General features: G+C 36.5%; 1 protein-coding gene across 1 annotated transcript in view; it reads right to left on the reverse strand.

The window, feature by feature from the left end:
- LOC105924317 (VPS50 EARP/GARPII complex subunit) overlaps positions 1-25,957 on the reverse strand; it is a gene marked incomplete in the record, with an annotated part of 480,430 nt that overhangs the window by 405,262 nt on the left and 49,211 nt on the right. Inside the window, 4 exon segments of the mRNA XM_036145864.1 lie at positions 6,919-7,040; positions 12,320-12,478; positions 13,238-13,334; positions 15,541-15,689. Of these exon segments, the coding sequence (XP_036001757.1) occupies positions 6,919-7,040; positions 12,320-12,478; positions 13,238-13,334; positions 15,541-15,689 (527 nt within the window).

Consider the following 25,957-nt stretch of genomic DNA (forward strand, 5'->3'; position numbering starts at 1 on the left):
AACCGTGTCCCTCACAACCCCATCTGTCTGGAAAAGGTTATTGAAAAGGTATTTCGGGACTCCTGCCATCCAACATCGCCAAATGGAGAAACACAGGATCAGTGAGGAACCTTCCAAGGATGGCCGGCCTACCAAATTATTTCAAGAGCACATCGACGACGTCTCCTCCAGAAGGACACAGCAGAACCCAGAAAGAAATCTAAAGCGCGGCAGACCTCATTTGCCTCAGTTAGGCAGATTAGGTCTCTTCTCTTCAGCCACAGGTTCTTATGCAGTTTAGGTCTGGGAGTAAAACGTTGAAGAAGGTCAAATTTGTGTGTGGTGGGGGAACCATTAGGGTTGATTTTGGCCATATGTTTATGCACTTGGCAGAAGGTTTTTAGCCAAATCGATGTTTTGGATCATTTACACTTTTGAAAGACAGAATAATGAGCTCTTTTCTGGCAGAGCTTACTAGTTTATTATTTAAAAAATGTATCCTGAACTTCAAAGAGGATCATGAAAGCATGCACTCCAACTTCAGGTTTACATTATAAACTCCAACTCCAGCTCTGGAGAGTCACCGTGCTACATCTTGAAGACACATCCCCGCTCCAACACATCCACATCCAATTACCTCCTCAGCATGTTCTCAAGTGCAGCAGAGGTCTGGCAATGAACCATTTATATGATTCGGATGCGTTGGAACAGGGATCCAACTAAAAGTTGCAACACAGTTGCTCCCGAGGGTTGCATTTGGATATCTTCGTTTTAAAACTGTGGAGGAAAAAGTTCTTTTTTTTTCTGGCTTACTGTGAATGGTGATAAATAAGGGTCCTCTCATCCACAGCTTGATGGCTAAAAGAAATGGGCCTCCGTGTCATATTTATACGCCAGGGATACAGGGTGGGTTTGTCTGCTCCGATCAGAGACGTTCACCAGTCAAGGCACAAGTCTAAGTCAAGTCTGAAGACTTATTTATTCACCGGCTAAGTGCGCCTCAAACTCGAGCCGCCATCTCTGACTCTGATCAACTTAATGTAAAGAGCAAATTGTCAAATTATGCTCTTTTAAAATAAACTCTGAACTATTTGTTCAATAATATTAGGTATTACCTTTAGACAGGCACATTGCTTCTGTGTTGCAGTGAGTGAGTGGAATGTGTTCGAGGCTCAGGGTCCACACGTATTTCTCTCCTTCGGTTTGTGTTTCATGGCAGGGGCTGTTGTCCACATCTACAGTACATTAGTGGACGGCACACAGACATGCCCGGGCTCCGTCCTCGTCACAGTTTTCTCTTTTTTTAATCACCCCTCTCTGTCATCTTTTTTTTTTTTTTTTTTGCTTCTCAGGCTTGCCGGTGTTTGGAGTGTTTGAGATCCAGCGCAGAATGCTAAAGAGTCGTTTTTTCTGCGTCTCGATGGGGAGACATGAGCTCTGGACGGAGAAATTAAATGAGAGACTGAGGGAGGTAGAGCAGAAACAAACAAGTATGACCGCTCTATCTCGGCGAGGTTGGGGAAGGGAGTGTGTGTGTGTGTGTTTGTGTGTATTTATGCTGGTCAAAGGAGCGTACCAGGCGGAGCAGGAAGGCAGAGCAAGTCTCAGTCGTAATGGCACATTTACTCACTGGAGTGGGTTCAAAAGTTCTCTCGCAAAATGAGAGGGAAAGTGTTTAGCAAATATCCAGGGAGGTAAACATGTTTCCCTTTCTCAGCGGGTAAGGGCAGGCCTTCCACCTACGCTCAATATTCAGTGTTTGCCCTCTGCTTGAAAAACACTTGAGCGGCTCTAAACCATTTAGGTGAATTTCTCTCAACCTGAAACACGCCGCGTCTGCAGTCCCACCCGCACAGTCAGCGAAAACCCCGGGGTGCCTTCTGCGACCATCGTCCCGCATCCTTCCTTCTTCCCGTTAAAAACCGTGCCAAACCACAAGACAATTGCTAGCAATTAACCCGCGTGTTTGTCACCGCCCAGCGGAGGCACTCATCACACCTGCCGTCTAAAAAGCCCACTTTGCACATTCGCTCGAAAACGTGATCGTAAATACAGTGGGGACGCTAATGTTTGGAAATAAAAACCTGCAAAAACAACACTGCATCCTTCCGTCACCTATCGCGTCCCATTTCTCTCGCTTTCAGGGGAGAAAAGTGGTGAAATGCATTACATGGGACGTGTCAAGAGCATTATGCTGCTTCGTGAGCGCAGCGCTGAGGTCGTTCCCCAATGGGAGTTTAGTGAGGCTTAAGCGGCACAGGGGGTTTCCTGCAAGAGGGGAATTTAATAACAGGAAACAGTCTGAAGTGCTATAGGTGCTTTATTTAGTTTGTCTGTACTTGATTTAGACTTCTGGGAAAAGGTTTTTAGGTTTAGCTTCAAGATGTTAGGAGAGTCCTGGTATTAGGGCTGTGCATAAAAATCGATATAAAGATTAATATCGATATTTTTAAAAACGATTTAATATCGATATTCTGGCTTTCAATATCGATATACCTCCCAACCTCTAGGGGGCGTTTTTTTTTTTTTTTTTTTTTTTTTTTTTTTCCAGTGTCCTGTCTAGCAATATGGCAATAGGAATTGATGTCTCAATGCCAGATGGAGCTCGACAGATTTTGCTTTTACAAGTGGAGCAAACGGCTTTCGCCATAGTGCTCCACTTGATTTATGCTGTAAATAGCTTTATTATGATTCCTGCAAGGAGAATTTCAAATTATATGAACATGACAATGGGAGAGTAAAGGAAGAACAAAAAGTGAAAGAAAAGAAAAAAAAGAGTAGAGGTGAAAGAAAGAGGAGATAAAAGGGAGAGAATGATAAACCTTCTTTGTCTGCTCCATCACCTGGAAAGAGAACACAAAAAGAACAGCACAACCAACAGACATAAAGCAAACAGATAACTCGAATAACACCTAGATGCCATTGCTAAATCATATATATTATTATGTAAGCTGACATGTGTAATGTGATATTTGAAAAAAAGAAAGTGAAAGAACATAAATAAATAAATTACAAGATTACTGTATATAAGTGAACACTTAATACCTGGGACCCAGCACCTGTGGGAGATGTGAAAGTGCACTAGTTTAGGTGAACATTATCCAGAAATAGCTTGATAGTGATTGTGGAGAACCGAAGACCCTAGGGGGCGTTATTACAGCGCAACCATTACAGTTCACAGCGAAGGAGAGCGAGTGAGACGAATTTGTGGAACGGCCGACAGGATTTTAGAAGCTCCTTTGTCCCTAAAATCAGATGTTTGGGCACATTTTTGGTTTCTGTGACACGTTAAATGCATTGAAGCAAATGCACTTTATTTTCCTGTTAATATGTCTGTGATCAATAAATAGAACATAAACATAATATTTGGCTGATTTTGGTGATTGAATCACTGAGCATTAATTCAAAGTAATAAATATCGATATTGGAATCAAATCAAGCTGAGCTATGTATCGAGAATCGTATCGTATCGTGAGCTGTGTATCGAGAATCGTATCGAATCGGCTCATCCTAGATGATACCCAGCCCTACCTGGTATTATAGCATTTTAATCAGGTTGAGCTCTAGACACTGCCTTGATCATTGAACCACATTGATCCTTTCTTTATCATCCATTCTTTGAAAGATTTGATGCAGCATGTGAGATCATTGTCCTGATGATTACCAAATATCTGTTTCATCCCCTTTACCTTACATTAAACTTTAGAATACTTTCATATATGCAATAGTTCTTGCTCGAGTCAAAAACTATACATCTCACTGATCCTGTGGAGTGAAAACAAGCTCATATCAGTACTCCTCCCCTCACCATACTTGACACCTGGTATGTTTGTTTAATTCCTCGTTTGAATTTTACCAGACATGACACTGTACCTTTTGGCTAACATCAAAATAAAAAGTAAGAAAACCTCATTTTGATTTTATCCAACTTTTCCTTTGGCAATGTTGATATTTCCCTTACAGATATTTCCATTTCCTCTACATGACAGTTTAATACTTGTTTAATGACGATGGCTTTAGAGGACATATAATGCGGGAAAAAATGTAAAAACTGCCTCATTGTTATTACACAAGGCAATAGTTAGCATGTGCAAAGAAGACACAATTTACCAAAAAAAAAAACAACAAAAGCAAAAATAACAACTAATCCCAACATTAAATTATTATTCAGTGTGGAAAATGTTTGAAAGTTTTTCTCTCTAAAATGTTCAATTTGTTAGTGCAAACATAACAGAAACTGTTTTGTAAATTACCAATGCTAGTATGGAAACAGGTTAAAAAGAGTACAGTATTTAAATGTAACCTTATGAGCTCTATTTACTATAAATTATTACAAATTACAGTCTGGGCAGGTGACGTGTATCTATACACCTTCAAATACCTAATGCTACTTCAGTATCTATTACTTAAACAACTTAGGGCTGTGCATAAAAATCGATATAAAGATTAATATCGATATTTTTAAAAACGATTTAATATCGATATTCTGGCTTTCAATATCGATATACCTCCCAACCTCTAGGGGGCGTTTTTTTTTTTTTTTTTTTTTTTTTTTTTTTTCCAGTGTCCTGTCTAGCAATATGGCAATAGGAATTGATGTCTCAATGCCAGATGGAGCTCGACAGATTTTGCTTTTACAAGTGGAGCAAACGGCTTTCGCCATAGTGCTCCACTTGATTTATGCTTGTAAATAGCTTTATTATGATTCCTGCAAGGAGAATTTCAAATTATATGAACATGACAATGGGAGAGTAAAGGAAGAACAAAAAGTGAAAGAAAAGAAAAAAAAGAGTAGAGGTGAAAGAAGAGGAGATAAAAGGGAGAGAATGATAAAACCTTCTTTGTCTGCTCCATCACCTGGAAAGAGACACAAAAAGAACAGCACAACCAACAGACATAAAGCAACAGATAACTCGAATAACACCTAGATGCCATTGCTAAATCATATATATTATTATGTAAGCTGACATGTGTAATGTGATATTTGAAAAAAGAAAGTGAAAGAACATAAATAAATAAATTACAAGATTACTGTATATAAGTGAACACTTAATACCTGGGACCCCAGCACCTGTGGGAGATGTGAAAGTGCACTAGTTTAGGTGAACATTATCCAGAAATAGCTTGATAGTGATTGTGGAGAACCGAAGACCCTAGGGGGCGTTATTACAGCGCAACCATTACAGTTCACAGCGAAGGAGAGCGAGTGAGACGAATTTGTGGAACGGCCGACAGGATTTTAGAAGCTCCTTGTCCCTAAAATCAGATGTTTGGGCACATTTTTGGTTTCTGTGACACGTTAAATGCATTGAAGCAAATGCACTTTATTTTCCTGTTAATATGTCTGTGATCAATAAATAGAACATAAACATAATATTTGGCTGATTTTGGTGATTGAATCACTGAGCATTAATTCAAAGTAATAAATATCGATATTGGAATCAAATCAAGCTGAGCTATGTATCGAGAATCGTATCGTATCGTGAGCTGGGGATCGAGAATCGTATCGAATCGGCTCATCCTAGATGAGACCAGCCCGAATAGATACAGGACATATATAGATATATGATAGATCAGATAGATAGAGAGAGAGTAGATACTACACAGAGAAGATGATGAGAGCGTAGATGATAATAAACAGATACAGGATGAAGGATAGAAGAGAGTAATATAGATATATATGATAGGGAAGAGATATAGTAAGCGAGATTGTGATGTGTTTAGAAATAGAGAGATATTTAATATAATAGAGAGTCTTGTTAGATATATAAATATTCGATATATATATATTATATAATATATAATATATATATATATAATATATATATATATAAAGGGCTGTTAAAATTATCACATTAACTGTTTGTGTTACTTTTCTTCCATTTGGACGCGATAAACTAAATTATTGCAACAATTAATTAAAAAAGTTGCCCCTCTGCAATGCTGTATATACATTTCCATTTGCTCAGTCAAGCTAGCGATGGAAAAAGTACTGCGCTTATCATTTACCTGCAAGGCAAGGTGCAACATCCAAAATAGAGACGTGACACACAACTCAGAAAGCAACAAAGCAAAGCCTGGTAGAGAAAGCGCCACATGTCTCTCTCTCTCTCATTCGTTCACTGAATTCTGCTAGCAATGGAAACCATTTGGGTGTCACGGCTCACTTTACTGATGCCAAATCCTTTGCATTAACTATGAGTAAGTCTACTGAGCACCCATATGCAGAGGCATGTGCACAGCAATAATAGACGACAGAGAAAAAGCTAACAACCCTTTTGGACAGACGGTGCTCGAAACAGGAGCTGCAATCTCTCTTCCATTTGAAACTCTGCCTAGCACTGCACACGTGTTACAGTGAGCAATCACTGTGTGACTAGGTGACAGTGGATGACGCCGTTTTAAACAAATGTTGAAAATTAGTTAAACACAGCCCATCTAATGATTTTTTTTTTATTTCACAGCTGTTGCTTAAGCACCTGTTTCCACTTTATTTTTTCCTACCACTAAAACTTCTTCATTCAAAAGTGGTAGGGGGTCAGTTACTTTCTGCTGCAGCCTTACCCATTACTATGTAGACCATAACATAACATTTCTGAATAAAAACTATATTTCATTGGTTTGTGTATAAAATCTGAGTTTTATTTTTCAAATTACATTTGTAATATACTATTTTCGACCTATATTGTATTGTACTAAAATGTCAGTTGATTGCTGACACATTTTTTGTGCAGCCAGTCTATAAACGCAGTGCTTATTTTACTACTCACAGGCCAAACTGTTACTGTGCAGTTCAAATTTACACTTCATGATAAAATGTGTAACAACCAGAGGGTGAGATAATCTGTTGAGTAAACGATTAGAGGGAATACTGTATTGTTGTTTTTTTTCTGGCCACACAGTTTGACCAGAATGACCAGAGATGTGAGACTTTCTTACCCCTCAACCAGAGTCCTGTTTGCCAGGCGGATGCAGTGCTCCCAGAGGACGTTGGACACAGGCAGAGGAATGCGCACATGTCTGGAAACTTCACCGAGCCGCTTGTTAAATTGCTCAAACTCCTGAGAGGATAGAGGAGACAGACGAGAACAAAGATTACAAAAAAAAAACCCAAACAGATTAAGTGTTTTTGTTTTGCGTCAGACATCGTTAATCTGCACAGCGACACATCAAATTGATTAATTCAACCTTTCTTCAGTGCACATTACGTTTTCACAAAAACAAGTGATTTCACAGCTAACCGTAGACAATGGGACCTCAACATCTTGGGTTTCCTAATGGATGGACAAACTACATAAAAGATTTGATGCACCAGGTATAGATTTTTATCAGGCTTAACTTGTAGAACGTAATGAAATTAAACAAAACTGAGCTATAGAACCCACTTACTTCTAGCCAATAAAAAAAAATTTCAAAAGTCTTTCTTACTTTTCAGTCATTCATAGATCAATAGATTATTTAAGTTATCTAAACTATTGTTTGGGAAAACTAAACCTGTATTTTAACCAAGCTACACTGCTAATTTTGCAGCTTGGATAAACATTGGATAAGCATGGAGTATGGGCCAGTTCGTGGTCTCAAGGTATACATTTTAGATTTTAGAAAAAGGGATTGTTCCATAACTGCTAAAAATGTCTATCATACCTTTCCTACACTTTACAGCCTTTTTAGAGCGATGTCTTTGGGCAAAGTTTCCTTTGCCTGCCCAGAGCATGGAGTAACATCCCATCCTGGCCTGTTGCTGCGTATTACAGGCGAGATGGCTGAAAAAGCTCCAACACTTACATCAAGATATGTTTAATTTTAAACATTTTAGGTAGTGATCGACACCCATTGAAGGGAATCTAAAAAAAACCCACACATAACTCTTATTTGGCTACTGCTATTTCAAAGGTTTGCAAGCTACAGGTACGGTATGTTAATTTAGTGGCCACCTGCAGAATGGCTGCCTCAGTAGATTGCCTGACTAATTAGGCGGCTAAAGAAAGTTTGATACATATGTTACTCTATAACAGTACAATACTACCAATTTTAGCAAGTTATCTTTGTATATGTTTTTTGAACTAAATTCTTACAATTAATTATAACAGGGAAATGCAAATAGATCATTTTACACTACTTTGGTTAGACTTTTGGTGTAAAATATCATATATAAATTTTACTCAATGCACTATAATGAATAGAGGGTAGCAAATTGTGCACAATTTATAAAACCACAAAAGAACAAACAATATATTCGGCAGCATCCTCATCTGAAAGTGAGCGTTTGCAGTCATCTTAAACTAAATTAGAACAGCACTGGGTTTTAAATTCACTTCCTAAAAGACACACGTTGAGTGAACTTTTGCATCCTTATTAACAACATACGATATAGGCAAGGCCAATTCAGCCAATTAAAGCACAAAGCTCATTGCCAGCTTTTTATGTTTTGACACAAAACATCAAGAGAAGATATCCTAGAGGACGATGCAGATTGCAGGATATAAACATGAACAAAGTTGTTTTGGTCACAGGAGGCCATCGGTTGCATTATGTGTGTTACGTTTTGATGTTTCTTGGTTTGCAGCCACGAAAACTCCCACTGAAGGAGTTTGTGCTATGTACTTGCTTCTTGCTGAAATGTTCAAATATAGATGACGGACACTTGTTGTGACTCTAGGTTTCTTTTTATAGAAGCAAAAGTGGTGGATTTGAAGAAGATGCACAGATAAGATGGATGCTTCTCAGTGAAGGATGTTTTTTTTTTCTTCTACTGCTGATGTGTCTTACAGCTTTAATTCCACTCCTATTTTTTGAATAAGACATGAACCAAGAATTGTCAAGCCAACATAAATTTTTCACCAGAAAATGGAACGTCATTCATTCACAAACAGTCTCATAACGACTTCTGGCTTAAGCACTTTGTCACAGAAGTCATTCAGAGCCTTCTGCATTTCTCTGCCACTTTATATGCAAATCATAGCGGAATGACAGCGACCAACCTGAGTTCATGAATAAAATATGCCTGTGTGTTTGTATGTGAATGCGGTGCAACAAAATAGGGCACACTCTTTTCAATCAGTGCACAATAACTCAGCCCATATGCATTAAGACTGTATGACAGGTTGACAGCACGCGGTATTAGCACCTGATGGGACGAGGAAATATATGTTAGATGTAATGTGCTTCATGTTGCCCATCAGCTATAATAGTCTGACGTGTTTAGGCAGTTAAAACAGAACCTGTGTGACAATTTTCCTCTCAGGAAGTAGAATTAGGAAAGCTAGACTCCAGAAAAAGAAAAAAAAAAAACTCTGAGTCATCTAGAAAATAAAAAAAGTGAGTTTGAGTTCTTCTGAAACAAACATCTCTCTGTAATTAGATACAGTATGTGAGGTTTTAATATAGTTTTCTATTTATGTATGCATGGGGGTTTGGAAGTGGTCTCCCCAGAATTATGTATAAAGAGAATATTTTCTGCCTCTGGACATCAGGTTGAAGTAGACTTATTTGGTGCATAATTTCTTTTTAACTCAATCCATACTGTTACAAAGAAAACAATACATAGCAATATCTATGGTATGTATGAAAAATAAAAAAGAAACGTGATCAAACACTTTTTGGAACCCAATTCCTACAAAATAAATGATACTGAGGCATCTTAATTTATATTTACCTATTTAATTTTTTTTTATTTGATCAGTATTTAGGAGGTATGTGTGTCTTTAATGACTGCTTCCTTGGAGTAAAAAGTTAACATGGAAGCCTTTTTCTCTTCAAGGTGGGAAAGCCAAGAGAAGATGCCAATTGGTTAAGGCAGGAGAGCACTGATCATCATAAGTCAGGGAATGCAGTGTTTTGGTGCCTGAAACTTTACCGATAAAAATCACACCTCAGCACTCCTTTGCGATTGTGATGCTGCACACGGTGAAATTGAGAATGATGACTGTGATTTAAAATGTCACGTATAAAAAAATGGCATCTTGGGGTCAAAAAGTCTCCAAAACAATCACTAGATGTCATCTACTTGCTGATTGGTTTTAGAAGGTGATTCCAGGATAACGCCTCGTCTAAGATAACTAAGATTGAGCCTTTTGGCAACACACCTTCCAGGTTAGTCAAGTGTAAAACAAAAAATTAATTTGTGTGAAAAAGCATCTAATGCCTAAGGACTTTTTGTCTTCTGAAGACCGTGCAAACACTCTTGAGGGTATTTTTAAATAAAAATCTGGAAGAAAAAAATAAAAATGGGTCAATATTGGGTGTTTGTGAAGGCCAAATCAACACAGAAATGGTTCTCCAGATACAAAATAAACATTCTTCCATTTCAGCCCACAGACCAAGATCCAATAGAAAAACTTTAGGGCTCAATATAAAAATAAACAATGTAAATTAAAATGGTCTAAATCTATCTCTAACTTATATTATGATTGACGTGTATGTCAAAGAAAATTACTGACGATTTTGTCTGGTGTAGGTTAACCTGATTTAAAAGGGGACATATTAAGCAAAATCCACTTTTTAGCCATTAAATACATCGTTGTACTTGGCGTCTACAGTAGATTGGTGCAGATTTTTTTTATTTAGTCATTGCAGGTACTCAGTAGTATCTTTATATTATGATTGGGTCATATATTTCAAGCCATTCAGTTTTCTCTAAGCTCTTATGTTGGTTTTTTAAATAAGTACATCACAGTATTTGCTGTGGAGCTGCTAAACAAGGTCACAGACTTCCAAATTCATCAATTTGTGAATCCAGCATTTTTCTCTGCCATTTTGCTGAAGTTACCAGTGTTTAAGTGAAAATGTTTAGTTGTTAGCCCACACAACTCATTACACCGCCCCCCATGGCATACTACAAATATGGCCGAACGGGGTGGAGTGGAACGCTGTGTGTGACCTGGAGGAGGCGGGGTGTGAAGAACCTGCTTTAGATTTAAAGACACTGGCACCAAAACGAGATGCTTTCAGAAGCACTCTCTTTTAAAAATAAGAGTAATATTTAAAAAAAAGTACTGATATGACAAAAATTGTGTTAAACTAAAATAATCTATTTTCCAAGTTTATGAGTATATATAACGAGCCACACACTGCATTCCACTGATCTCTGCCGTTGTTCTTATTTACATTTTGTCATAATTCTGAGCTCCAAGTATTTAATTATCTGCTATTTAGCATAAATCTAAAAGTATGGAAAACAGGCTTTTCCTTTCTTAAATAAATAATACATTCAGGTTTTCTCTATTGAATATAAAAGAGGACAAATTAAAAGTGGATTGTGTGTCCTTTGCCCTCCATGAAAAATTTATAAAGACGTATATTCAGTGGAAATATGTTATTCTAAAAATAACTATGCAGCCATTCAGAGGAGGTGTCTGTAACGAAGATAACACTTCCGGAGAGATTTACACTTGACTCATCTTAACAAAAAGTTAATAACTACATCTCAAATAGAAAAGAATGTCTCAATGTCTGAAGCATAAAAAGCTATTTGATACAAACAGCTTGGGTTGTTTGCTTTTAAAATGCAAAAATGAGAAAACTTAATTCAGGAAAAATAATTTTAAAAGGTTAAAGCAAATTTTAAAATAAATTAAGATTAAAAGTTTGCAAAACATACTGGAAGTCCTAGAATGAGCTTTGTACTCTTTTTGCAAAGCTAACAATGTCTGGCTTATATGATGCAGTAACCTTAATGACTAAAACTCATTTAATGTTATTAAGGTCATACAACCACATCCTAAGATGTGTCTCCGTTCAAGCCCAGTCCTACAGCAGTGCAAATGAGTTAAGAAAAATAAAATCAGCCAGTACAGAGCATTTAACACTAAGCAGCTTGAAAACTGTAGCTATTCACAAATTGGCATGCCATTTTTACCAGCTTTTTATATGTCTCAGATGCTACAAAGAAAAGAAAAAGCGCAGAAATGTATGTGCTAAGGATGTTTCATTGAAATACAGATGATTAAATTCATGAATTGTTTCAAATGATCAGTGTCAGAGTCCCTGACGTAACACAGTTCCTCCCCCCAGTCACCAGTGTACGGTCTGTGGTTTCATATTAGCTGCTCCAACAGTGTTAGCCAGCTAGCAGTAAAAATCACAGACAATACAACCGTGGTGGGGCTGATTAATAACGATGATCCAAGGTCCAAGATCTCTGACAACCCTGTCCACCGAGGGCAGTCATGCGAGGCCCCACCAATAAACTGTAACACAGCTTCTTTAACATTGGTCTAAGGTACAGAATGGGCTGATGTGGGGCTTCAACTTGCATTCATTTAAGTAAACACTATTCCATAAGCTTTCAACTCATCATATGACTTCTACCCTAACCTTTATATTTTGCAATAACCGTTACCTTGAGCAGAACATCCACATATATGTTGTGCTGTGACATTATCTCCTTGATGTCCCATTTAACTCCGGCCATCATGAGCAGCATTTGTTCGTAGTCTATAGCCTTGGCTGCCACTATCCAGTATATCGGTTTACGCAGTTCGCTGGCGGTGGACACCGTCTGCGAGAGGGAAAAGAGGAAAAACAGATGTATTATTGCATTAGATCTATCAAATGTTAATGGATATGAGCTGGACATAGTTTTTGGACAGGAGTCATGTCTCCTAAAGTGAAACTATTGCTTAGCAATGGAATGTCACCAATATTTTCATGTATTCAGTTGCAGATGACGCTGACTTAATGTTTAAGAAAAAGGGGCCGGCATCTTTATGGGACCACATCACCTGTCAAGCTGTCAAACAAATAAAAGATCTAAAAATTAGACGAAAAAAAGAAAAGCTTGACCAATAAAACTGAATTTAAGCTGCAGTTTGCAAAACAATTCAAATGGATTAGTTGTCAGAAACTTTAGAGGTCAAAGCTGGGCTTTAACTAATGTAGAACTGAGGGATGAAAGGGGCGTATCCACAAATGAATTAACATTTAGACTCATAAATGATCAAAACTATTTGGAAAATGTTATACAATTGTCTTCTATGCTGGTACTGGACATTATAAAAACTTAAGAAGCATGCCCTGAACAACCTAGTATACAAACTATGCCATGCATCTGGCCCATTTAAACTAAACAATGCAAACTGATGAAAGTAATTCTTACAAAAACCTTAATTTGGAGCTGATAAAATGTAAATAAATAAAAGTTTAACTTGTGGAAAAAGAGAGACTATGCATATGGTTAATGATGAGCATACTGTAAAATTAATGGTAAAATTCCTGCCTTTAGATAGATAGATAAATACAGGAAAGCTGTTTCCAATACCTGGGAATAAAACTGTTGTAGGAATGGTTTCTTGGCTGCAGGCATCATTGTGTCCAAGTGGGACTGCAGGGACTCAAACTGCTCAGCCAAAAACACACTGAAACAATATAAAGGTAACGTAAATTAGCACAGTGGTGGAATAATGTATCCTGAACAAAGTTCTCGAGAGGCACAGTCTTTTAAAATCTATTAAAACAACCAGAGTAGTAATTAATAAAATTTGGATCGATTGTCTTAAAAATCTTTTTACAGCCAATATTAGATGACTCAAACCAGCTAAAAATCTCAAAGTATTCTCTGGTTTTATCACATCCGTTCATTTAGTTTTTGCAGGTAGATGCAAACCTTTCACGGATGCTCACTAAAACCTCTAAAGCGCTTTGCTTTGTAGTTCCTGCATCCTGATTTCAGCCCGTTATCTGTACAAAAAATATATTTGCCCCCAGAAAATGTTTTACTATTCTTTGTCACATTAGGGCTTTCATATTATCAAGAAAATTCAAAATCAAACCATTATAACTTGAGTGAAAAACAAAAAGTAATCAGTTTTAGATAAAAACAAACATTAAAAATGCAATATTTGATTGTTAAAATCAAATCCATTAACTGAATATTATATGCTGTACTCAATTAACCGATCAGATGTTTGGGTCTATTTGAAGGGACTACAGTGACAGTTTAATTAATTCACGATTACAGTACAGGAATTATTATAATCCAATAAGAACCAAAATAAATGATTCCCACATTTACAGAATTCAGATTTTATTATAGGTATTTTAACAAATCCAGATTTTTAATTGCAATACTTTCTATGTATCTAATTTGAGTATTACTTAAATGAACACATTAACCTACTGCTTCTGCTGCAGTCAGACACAAGAAACCTCTCCAGAGGGTCATCCCGACAGCCCAGAAGACCACCAGCTACCCTCTGCCTTCGTATTTTTCCCATAGTATCAAGGACAAAACCTTCTTGTGGACCCATTTAACGCCGGACTTTCTGTGTTTGAGCTGCTCCCCTTGTGCAGACAATTCAGGGCCATTACAGCCAGAACAAACAGACTTAAGAGCAGTTCCTGTGCCAATAAGGCACGCTCACATTTGAGTTTGGGCAGTTCACTAAATGGTAATGTGTGGTAACTGCTGATTTATTTACAATGTCTTAAATGTATTATCTGATTATATTGTATAACTGTTTTATACATCTTTTACAAAAAGGATTGCATTTAAATTTGTTGTATTTATTCACAACAGCAAAAATACCATTTTAATAGTAATTTAGCTTGTAACTGCACACACTGATATAGATTTAAAAAAAAAAGCTATCTATATCAGCGACACCAATCTGAACGTCTCTACATTAAAAGCTACGTGTAATATCTCTAACTGCGTTCTAGGCAGAATATCACAAAATGAGCTCTGTGAACCTTTGCTCTGTTCGCAGAGTCGAGAAAATGATGTTACATTAAGCTGGAACATCTTGTGTTTGCCTCGACGAGACAGTTCGGTGCAAGGAGAACAAGAAGCGGCAGCAGTGCACACTACTGTTCACCATTATCTGATCACACTAGTAGAAATGTGACAACAGAACAATAGCCGGAGGGCTCAACAACACCTAAACAGCCAGTTTCCTGAGCTCGGCTCAGACATCTAATTCCTACTCTGATGTTTCTCACACCATTCTAGTTTGTTCAACCAGAAAAAAGCTCCTTTTGGAGTTAAACATGCTGCCATTTCTAATAACTCATTTTAAGATATAGTTTTTTTTTTCATGCAATGCAGCTTTAAAGTCTGCCTTCTTCTCCCCTGTTAATATTTTCCCTTTGCTAGGTTTACCCAAGATAGACTGTCACCCCAGCAATTTAGCCTTTTTGTTTTCATCATTATTCAAACCTTAAAGACAAAAATCTTTTTTTTTTTTTTTTAGCAGCATGATCTTCCTTAATGCTATTGTTTTCTACTTTGGACCTCTCAAGATTCCAGGCCACTGATGCTCGACCTAATTTTGAACAGTGGTAATAAGTAGTGTGTGTGTGTGTGTGCTTTTGTAAGAGTCAAAGGAGAGAAAACTACACAGAAAGAAAAAGAGGAAGTAAACAGAACAAATGGTCAATGAGTGTATATTCATATAAAAAATATATATCACAGAGAGAGACCTAAGTATTATTTCCCCAGGTAAATTATTGCAGTGCGAGATGATCTGTGTGTTGCATGATATTGGCCAGACTACATATTGGATGCTGATATAACAACTTATTAATAAAATACAGTGCGGCAGTATAAAGTGCTAAGCTGCTTACAGAGACTCAGTGGCCACCACCCTCTGTGCCAGCCCATAGAGGGTCCCGCTGTCCGTCAGAACCACCATCTGGCTCAGGTGAGGAACGGGGACCTTCTCCTTCCTGTCCTCTGGCGGACCATGGACTCCTGCGTTCTCCCCGACAGGATCCTGAAACAAACAAAAGAGAGAAAAAAAAGAAAAAAGTGAGGGTGAGATCAGAAATATCTAAAGAAATCTGCATAATTGAGTAAATATTAAATGTCCAAACCCTGTTATTAAGCTGCTGCTATAGGCTACTACTTTGTACGAATGGCCCTAAATCCCCTTAGATTGCACCACTGTTCCTTTTATATCTGTGACCCAACCATGCTGTACCCCGGTATGTAATGATTGAATTTATTTCTGTTGGTCAAAAAGTATTTTAATGATATATGGAGAGAAGCATTAATGATAACAATCACCGCATGTAAAATTTTATTGTATAGGTTTTGCTCAAAGTTTTTTGAATGCACCTAATCGTTATTAATTGTGGTTCTGATTCTCACTTGGTTCAGTCGACGCTCATGAAATGTAAAATTAGGACATCTGATCAAAACAAGATACTTGCCACTGGCAGATATTATTTAGTAGAGTCACATAACCACATTTACACACCTTACAGTAGGCTATGAGTGGATTATTAAAAAAAGGTTATTTCAAATCGACTGTCAAAGGGTGATAAGAACTAAAGCATAGTCAGCACAAAACAAATATTTCTCATTTATTTGTTAATGTTGCATTTCCAGAATGTTTACATTATCACCTTAAACCGGTTTGAAATAAAATAACCTGTTTTGACAAAATGATGGTTTACTTATTTATTACTTCAGTACCTAATGGGATGCTGGTAATTTTGTCCTTAAGCTGTTTTGTACTTTTGCAGTTTTGGTTCCAACATTCAAAATTTTTCCCAGTCCTAAAAAAGGGGATGTCTGCTACACAATATAACTCATAAAGACCAAGCATTGATTCCTGCCCACCTTCGGATTATTTTGTACTCGCTTTCAAACAAATAATTCAAAGTAATCTTCTATAACATGAGAGTTATAGAAGTTATAGAGTTATGAAAGTTAACTGTGATAGAAAATAAGAAAAAAATTGACTCCAAGAAACAGAATCAATAACCAGGAAGTGATCAGAGTTCCTTTGATTTGATTAGGATTGCAATTTGTACAATAGGCTATCCAAACCACAATTAAAGAAAAAAAAGGAACATATCAAAACCTTTAGAAAGTACAACATTACATATTAATTATATTTCTATGACTATTTCAGTAACTCATTACAAATACTGTTTATGGGTAAAAAATGAAAGTGGGAAAGGATAAAAGTCCAAAGCTGGTCAGGAAATGGGTAGGAAATGTTTGGAAAAAAAGTTGTTTGATAAAATCATAATCTTAGTTCACATAAAGAAAAAATGCCCTTTTAGTAAGAAATGTGCATTTCTGTATTTATGAGTCTTCTTCAGACTTTATTTATTATGTCTGTTTATCCCATTTATGAATACTTTGCTGGACTATATTAATGTTTAGACATTTGGCTGCTAACGAGACACAAAGGCTATTTGGACCTGATCCTGTAGACGAGAGCAAAGCTGTCATTTAGTTAAAAAAATGAGGGGTGATATGATGACTTTACTAAATAATCATAAGGTTGGGCTCTCAATGAATCATTTGGTCAGCTGGAGTCAACACATGGATATAAACTTGGAACTGTAAGAACAATGATGACACAAAGATGAACCATAGCTATAAAAAAAAAGGCTTCTGTGCTTATCCCTACAGCTAACCTTCCATAACAACCATGTAGAGACGGGTATACAAAAATGTCCCTAAATTAAATCAGCCTTTTGGGACTTGCAGCCAAACTAAAAATCCACAATCTAAAATTCAGCTGACCAGACATTCTTCAAGTGATCAAATTTGTCCTACTTTTGGATATCTTTCAAAACATCTTTTTATCCAACAAGCTTTCCATCCTTTTATTGGAAAAACTGCTGAAAGAGAAGAGGGGGAGAAACAGTCAGCCTGAGTCCCTTCCCATCAATCACTATTATCTGTATCTGCATAAAGAAGCCATTACGATTCCATAAAGTGATGCAGATCATCATAATATATCTATAAGCCATGTCTTGGTGCTGCAATGCATCATATTGGCATATAGAGATTTCCCATTGTGGTTGCTGCTAGGCCCTTTAAAACGGCTTCTGAAAGATCCATAGCAATTATGCAGCTAGTTAACAAATACGAGCTATCAATGAAATACCACATTGTCATGTTAGATGCTGTGGCCCCGTTCAGTCAGAGTTTGTTAAGAACTGTGAGCATTTTTGGTTTAAAATCTCAGACAGCACTGGGAGACTTTCAAAGTTGAGACAGTAGTAAGCCTTGAAGTCTATTTTAGGATTAGAGTATAAAACAAGGTAGTAGAAGTAATAAAAAAGTGAATTTTAGTAGCACTCCTTGTTATAACTCTGTCACAAGACGGTAACATTCGGGTCATAGTTTGTAATCATTTCAGAATATTATATAATAACCAAAATAATTACATTGTAATTACCTTGTAACAAGATGTTAGTTTATTTATTGTAAGTAAAAATGTGATTGTTGGGTAATAATAATAAAATGATTACTATGTAATTAGTAATTACACATTAATAAAGCATAGTAACTCCCGTTTACCATTTACATATGCATTGTTGTAATGACTAATTAATGAGGAACAGTGGTTGCAGACACTGGAGAAATTCAAAGAGTTTGTGATGAAAATCAGGCAAGACAGTTTCTAAAGATTACAGCTTGTAAACCTCAGAGAGCCAACTATTCACTAAAAATATCAAAAAGTGATAGTCCGGCAGACGTACAGCACGAGAAAATGAATGGTATGCAGCTCTGGAGACAATTTATAGTATCAGATCTGCTGTTGCCTCCTGATATGCGAAAGCTTTAAACCTTTCCAGAAATTTGAGCTGATTTCTCTGTATTTAGTCCAGACACAAGTGTTGTATTATTTGGCTGAAATGTGTTCATTATTTATTTATTTATTTATACATACATACATACATACATACATACATACATACATACATACATACATACATACATACATACATACATACATACATACATACATACATACATACATACATACATACATACATACATACATACATACATACATACATACATACACACTCACTCACTCACGTATATATATTAACCCTAACCCTGATATATATTAAAGCAGTTTAATTTATGCAAAATTTAGAGTATGACATATAGTAGTATAGTACATGAAAAATACTGGTTAACATCAAGTTTATCACATCCCAAATACACTTTACTCTGGAAACATTTCTTCTCACAAAGAATGTTCTCCCCTTACTATAAAAAAAATTGTGGATGACATAAAACTGCTTTATGTGACTGTAAAGCTGTCATTTTGCTCACCAAATTCGGTAAAGAATAAAAGATGCTAAAAGAAGCATTCTCAAAAGCATTTCAAGTGTACCAAAGAAGATAAAAATGAAAGATGTGCAGTGGTTATGGAGTTATTCCAGAAAGGCCATTATTAACCCCGTTCAACAACAACAAATGACTTAACAATCTGGAGAATGACCAACGACTTGAGTTCATTTGTTCAAACATTGTGCCAAACAGAAAGCTAACAATATGTATGCTGTAAATCATGGCCCCCCGCAAGACGTTTTTGACCACCACACATACATACATTTTATACACATACATACATACGTATTATATTTATAGATAGATAGATAGATAGATAGATAGATAGATAGATAGATAGATAGATAGATAGATAGATAGATAGATAGATAGATAGATAGATAGATAGATAGATAGATAGATAGATAGATAGATAGATAGATAGATAGATAGATAGATAGATAGATAGATAGATAGATAGATAGTTTTTCATATAGACTATTCATATGTCCCCAATAATGGCTATTCACTGACGTAATTAAATCTTGGAAGTCTTGTAAGCAAACCCTTGTGACCTTGCCTGATATCTGTATTACAAAACACGGATTTGTTTAGCTGCAATAAAATAAGTGGGTTGAAAACATATGAAGTTTATGAGGGAGGTCCCCCCCATGGTACACTAAAAAAGAGAACATTTGAAACAGAAAATGAGAATTGAAAACAAATAAAAGTTGTCCTTTTTGTAACAGTAAAGACAGGGGAAGCACTTTTGTTCCTAAAACACAATATCCTGTTGCACTTATTCTATCAAGCATTCAGAAAGCTCCTTGGGAAAGGATAAATATTTTAAAGATGTTGACGCTGAAGGAAAAAGGAAACTTGTTGTACCTAGTAGGTGATCCCCGCTGCTAAGCAATCATTCCCAATTCTCACAATTCTAGCTTTAAACCAATATATTTGTCTAAAACTGACAATATCTGAATTTAAGTCAGGTAAAAAAAAATTATCTCTTTTCCACGTGCATTTTTTTTAAGGAAAATTTATATGAAAATTTAGCCTTTTCAAATAACCTTTTTCTGCTTCTATTGGAAATACACCAAAAACACACCACTTCCATCTGCTGAATGGTGCACACAGTTATATATTATTACTATTTATTATTATCAGTATAAAACTTGCTGTGCATCTAGTCATTTTTGATTTAGCATGAGACCTGAACCTTTACTGGCATCACTCCTGTGTCGTTTTCGTTCAATATACATGTGACTCTGCAGCCTGCAGGGACGCTTCAGCTAACCGAAGCAGGTCCTCAGAAAATATCATGTGAGGGGTTAACACAGGAAAAAGCAAAACAACATTTTTGGTGTTTTGTTTTTCTAATTCTACTGAAGAATAAAAACCTTTTAAAATGTTTTGGACAAAATGCATGATGCATTTCATGCAAACAAAACCAGCTTTGAATGATGTTTACTGCTAAGTAATTTGACGACAAACCTACTAGTATTGCACCTTTACAAGAAGACACACGGTTTAATTTTCTACATAATTTCTGGGGATTTAAAATGAAAAACATGCTAATTCTTAGGAAAATTGTTAGTTTATTAAAATACTTGAAGAAAATTCTCCTTACATACAAATGTATCTGCCGAGTCCCCTGGCAGCCTTTTTTTCCCACAATACATAAATTCACTTAAAGCAAACAGAACAAAAAAGCTTGTTTTGTTATTTTTGTCAGTCTATTTCCTAAGAGCACACTTTCTTGGCACATTCATTCATCAATTACATCTCCTGTGCACGCTACAGTAATGGTCGACTTTGTTGAGGTACAACAAACCACAGCTGGTGAATCGTCAGATTGATCGGAAATCAAATTCAAAGCGACAATTCAGCCTTATGTATTTTTTTTTATCTTATCTCCTCAGACACAAAACTGCACTTGCAATTATGTTTTCACTTTTATAACCATACTCAATCAAAGTGGCAGATGGGCTTGGTGGGGGGAAAAGTAAACCAACACCATGTGCTATCTCCATCGCCAAGTGTGTGCAGAAGAATGCCATATTGGACAAATTAAGGGTCTGCTGTATATTGCTTTAAAGTCTTGCATGGGGCTGAAAAGGGGGGATGAGACAGTATTTTCCAGATATCTTGACTTATTAGGACGCGGCCTTACTGTGTTTTGATTTAAGTTCTGCAGCTGTTGAAGACATAAGCAGGAGTTTGGGATTTTGTTTTCTTTTTTTTTTATTTCCTTGTTGACCATTAGTAAGTGTTTGAAGTCAGGTAATAATCTGTAGTGTGTTTAAACGGATTACTTGCTATGCCTTAAGATGTTAGACTAAAACAAAGAGCTTTTAAAAAGAAAACAAAGGTTACAACTTAAAGTTTAGTCGCAAAAAGCAACTGTGGCAATAAGACATTATTTTACTTTTAGGTGAATAATCACAAATGTTGCCAATTGTGGCACTTGTTTCAATTAAAAACAATTTTGTGTTGTACTGCGCCTTTGAATAGCTTTGACAGAAATGTAGGCCCTGAGGGGGATAGTGAGGGAAACTGAGAAGGGTGTCCCCATCTGAATTTTAATCCTTATACTTAAACCTTGTTTAGCTCATGAATGTTTTAAAATCTTTAGCCCTTTTTATCTAATCTAAATATGAATATACGTTCAAAGAAAATTGAGGTTAAATTTAATTTTGAAGATCCAGAGGCTTTGTAATGATGGTGGTTTATCAGCAAGGGAACAGGATGTTAGAGGTAGCATACAGTATTTATTTTGTTCTGAGGCGATAAAGCCATAAATCAAATACACCCCATTACAGGAGAATCTTAGCATCTCTGGTAAAACTGAAGTTTGCGGCTTTCGTACTGTAAAGGTTTGCTGGATAGTCATGTTGAAACAGATTAACTCCTTTCCCTGGCACAAATGTGACAGAAAGCTTAAGGGAATGTCATATCTACACAATAAGGTAAAGTCAGGGAGGACAACGTTAATTGCTTACTCGAATGATCAAGACTTACCAACTTACTTTAATTCCTGATTTCATGACAAAGACTGATTAAGACGCAAGTGCCAGCCCTAAAGTCAAAGAATGGTCTCCGGCCTTTTTTGAGCGTGGGTCTTACACCTGGTTTATGCTCACTGTTTCTGACTTCGAGCTTGTCAACTTGCGCCAGACGTGCAACCATACAGATTGTTTTGGAGGAGGCTGTTTCGCAGATCCCCCATTTTGTCTGAACACAGTGCGAGTGGCACTTCCAAATAGAAAAGGAGTTAATAATTATTGCCAACTGTTTAATGAACTCCTAAAAATAGCAAAAAAAAAAAAAAAAATAGTTACACATAAGAGGCTAGATTAGATTCGGATAAGCTAGCACTTCCTGTTGAGATGCTTTTTGTTTGCTACCAGCTGTTTATTACGAGCAGAGTTTATATGCAGCACTGCTTATTGTTTAAAATGAGACTTTACCTGCGCCTCAAATGAAGGTATAAATGCCAAGAGGACGGTCATGTGGCCCAATTCTCTCATGTCGACCGCTGAGCGAGAGCTGAACTGATATTACGATTACATACTTATACTACTGAATTTTTTAAAACATGTTTTACCTATTTGTGTTTTTATCCGCTGTGTCAAATCTCTTAAAGATCACACAGAAACTATCTCGTTGTACGCCATTAGGTATGTGATGAAATAAATAATCTAACTCATTTTATAAAATTAAAATAAAACATTGTACCTAGGTATTTGTTGTAAGGGTACAAGATCTAAATGTGAATTCCAGAAACAACTTCTTTGGTTTAGTAGAGCAAAAAAATATTAACAATTGGCTGAACAGTTTGATAAAAAAAAGTTACATTTATTGAAACTAATTTCTTTTGTTGAAAAGCATTTAGCATGATAGATTGGCATCATATACTTGCTGCATGGTTAAAAGTTTAAAAATTACACGTGGTGTGTTTATCACATTCGGTTCTCTGTCAGAGCCAAAAGGCTGAGAGCTCCTTGTTCACGCAGAAGATAAGACTTGTCAGAGGAGCTTCAACAGAGTACCAGGAGCCGCTTACTTTCTACACAAAAATACTTAATTTTGACTGTGAGGAAAAAAAAAAAAGTTCCCTTTCAATTTCAAGTTTAAAGATGCTGTCTCCTCAGTGTAGATAAGTAAAAGATAAGTTCTCTCTCAGGATTAACACATAAATAACATTCTGAAAAAAAGACAAATCCATGTAATAAGGACAAAAAAGAACAAGCATGGAGAGAAAAACTGAAAAATTGTCTGAAATACAAGAAGATGGAAGCTGCCTCCTTTCACGTCTGGCTGCTTCAACATCAGACTTGAACAAATTGAAATTCATGTAATTTATGTAAAATTTATCTGCAACCCTGATGACACCCAAGTGATCAAATTGTGTAGCTTAAAGGGGCCTAGTTACGTACAATGACTTTACGAGTATCTGCGCCCGTATCTCACTCTGGTTGCATACAACGGATATCCGAATAAATTATCACGTCCTGTTTATTCGTCCTAATTTTATTTCAAATCTGTGTTTTACACTGATTTTTGCTCTATTTGTTAGTAAACAAAGCACTTTTGTGTATCTTTATCATAACACCGGAGGTATAATATGGAACCATTGTGCAATGAGTAAACAAGCAAAAGCAATGGAGCCCAGTGAGTTAGCAACGGCCAGCAGAAACATAAAGTTACCCTAACTTTGTAGATCAGGTTGGTCTTCGACCTCACCCAGAAGTTACTTTACTGTGAGGCATTGCAGCGTTCCAGATGTAAGGTTATTTTCAGCCTAATAAAGGATAGTATTCAGGATGACAGCTTTAATGCGTTAAAAGAGAAAACGCTAAAAGTTCCATTTTTGACCCATTTTATTGGGGCCTGAAAATATTTCCTTCTTCAAAGGAGGGGGAGCAACAGAAAACATTTGAGAACCACTGCTATGGATGAACGGTTGGTTTTTATTATTTTTTGTGTTTCCCTTTTATGATCAAAACGGTTCACTAGGCCTCTTTAACCAGTCCCAAACAAAAATATTTTTCAAAACTGATAGCATTAAGTACTTGTATATCATTGCACACTCTGCAGTGTTGTGTGATTTTATTGCCCTCTTTCAAATGTGCAAGTGAAAAACCGACTTGCATTTCTAAATATAGAAACATGATGTGGACAGGAAAGATCGTGAGTGCATCGGTAGAAGGGTGCTGAGGCTGGAACTGCCAGGCAGGAGGGCTGGAGGAAGACCGAAGAGGAGATTTATGGACGGAGAGAAAGAGGACATGAAAGTGGTGGGTGTGAGTGAAGAAGTTGCTGAAGATGGGGTTGGATGGAGACGGATGACTCGCTATGGCTACCCCTGAGAGGGAAAAGATGAAATAAGATGTGGATAGGAAAGAATTCATATTGGCAATAAAAAAAAGTTCTTTCAATCCAGGAGCAGAATCAAAAGAGTGCAAGGAATAGAATCTATGACAGACAAAAAAACAAAAAAAAACATGGTTTATATAACTCCATATCTGATCCTGGACTAATCAGCCACAATGCCAAGTCAGAGGTGATGCTTATTTAATGTACATATTAAGATGAGTATGCTATAAAAAAAATATAGATTGCTGGAAAGAACAACTTAAAATGTTAGGGAAGAGGAGAAAAAGACGACAAATAGTGAATACTGATGTCTGTTTGAAATCTCAGTTACAAAGAGCAAGCGGCTTTGGTTAAAACAAAAGTGCAGCTGCAGTTCCCTCCAAACCCTCTGCCAATCCCCCTAACAAGGCCACATTAATCAATCTACTATACAGGCAGATTTGACTCATGAATGCTGAGTAATATGTACAATTATCAAAATGATCTAATCAGGACAGCTCAGCTGGACATCCTTACTGATTTCCCCTGTTCACTACACCGTGTAACGGGTCTGCCATCATTTTTACTGGTGATTTCAGATGTAAATCTAAAGAATAAATATAACATGTTTACAAGATAAGCAGGTTTAGTGTGACATCATAATATCACTATCAATGAACTGGTAAATAAACGTTTCCATCCCCAACCATTAGTGTACATGAATAAGTCTGTAAGCTTGGACCAATCAGTTTTGTTGTCACTCAGACTTTATCTCTTCTTTTAAATATATCAACAGCCCAAAATAATGACTTGAAAACCCATATTGAAAATAGTACTCATAATATCGTGGAACTTACAAGAAAGACACATTCAAAATTGAAAATCCTTAGTGAGATTATTTAAATTGCATGTATTGGTCGATTCTTGCTCCTTAACAGCCCTAATTGCTAGTTTTTAAAATATTTCCAGCAGTTTAAACTTTTCCAGCACCAGAACAATCTAAATGCATTGGTTTGGACTGGTATATATTTTATATAAGTCATGAGTACGCTGTGTAAATATGGATCGATATTTATTATTGATATTTATTATTAGAAAGTTGAAATGAGTGTCTCAGAAGCAAAAGGAAGCATTGTGATATGGGCAAAGTCAATGCATGGCAAATTAATTTTCTTCTTCCGCTTATTATTGTTATTATTAAAATAATAATATAAGGAAAACTTGCTGTACCAGTAATTTCTTTTATTCAGTTCAGTTAACCTTCATTGTTCCAGAAGGGCAATTTTCTGTCAAGTCAGCAGTGACGCACAGAAAAAAAACCTACAACAACCTCATCAACAACAATCCTCACACGCTGGGATTTATCAGTCTGACAGCAGCGGCAATGAAGGATTTCCTCAGCCTATCCTGTTTTACTGCGAGGCACTCTATTTCTCTGTCTTGGAAGCAAAAGTTGAAAATCAGCCCAAAGTGGATGGCCGGAGTCGGCTATAACACTCTTTGGTTTCTTAAATTATCTACTATTACGGAAATCATCCAAGTTGTTTGTTTTTTTTACACTGAATAATAGCCAACAGCTCATTTGATCTTAGC

Source organism: Fundulus heteroclitus, chromosome 13 (genome assembly GCF_011125445.2).
Source record: "Fundulus heteroclitus isolate FHET01 chromosome 13, MU-UCD_Fhet_4.1, whole genome shotgun sequence".
Lineage (NCBI taxonomy): Eukaryota > Metazoa > Chordata > Actinopteri > Cyprinodontiformes > Fundulidae > Fundulus > Fundulus heteroclitus.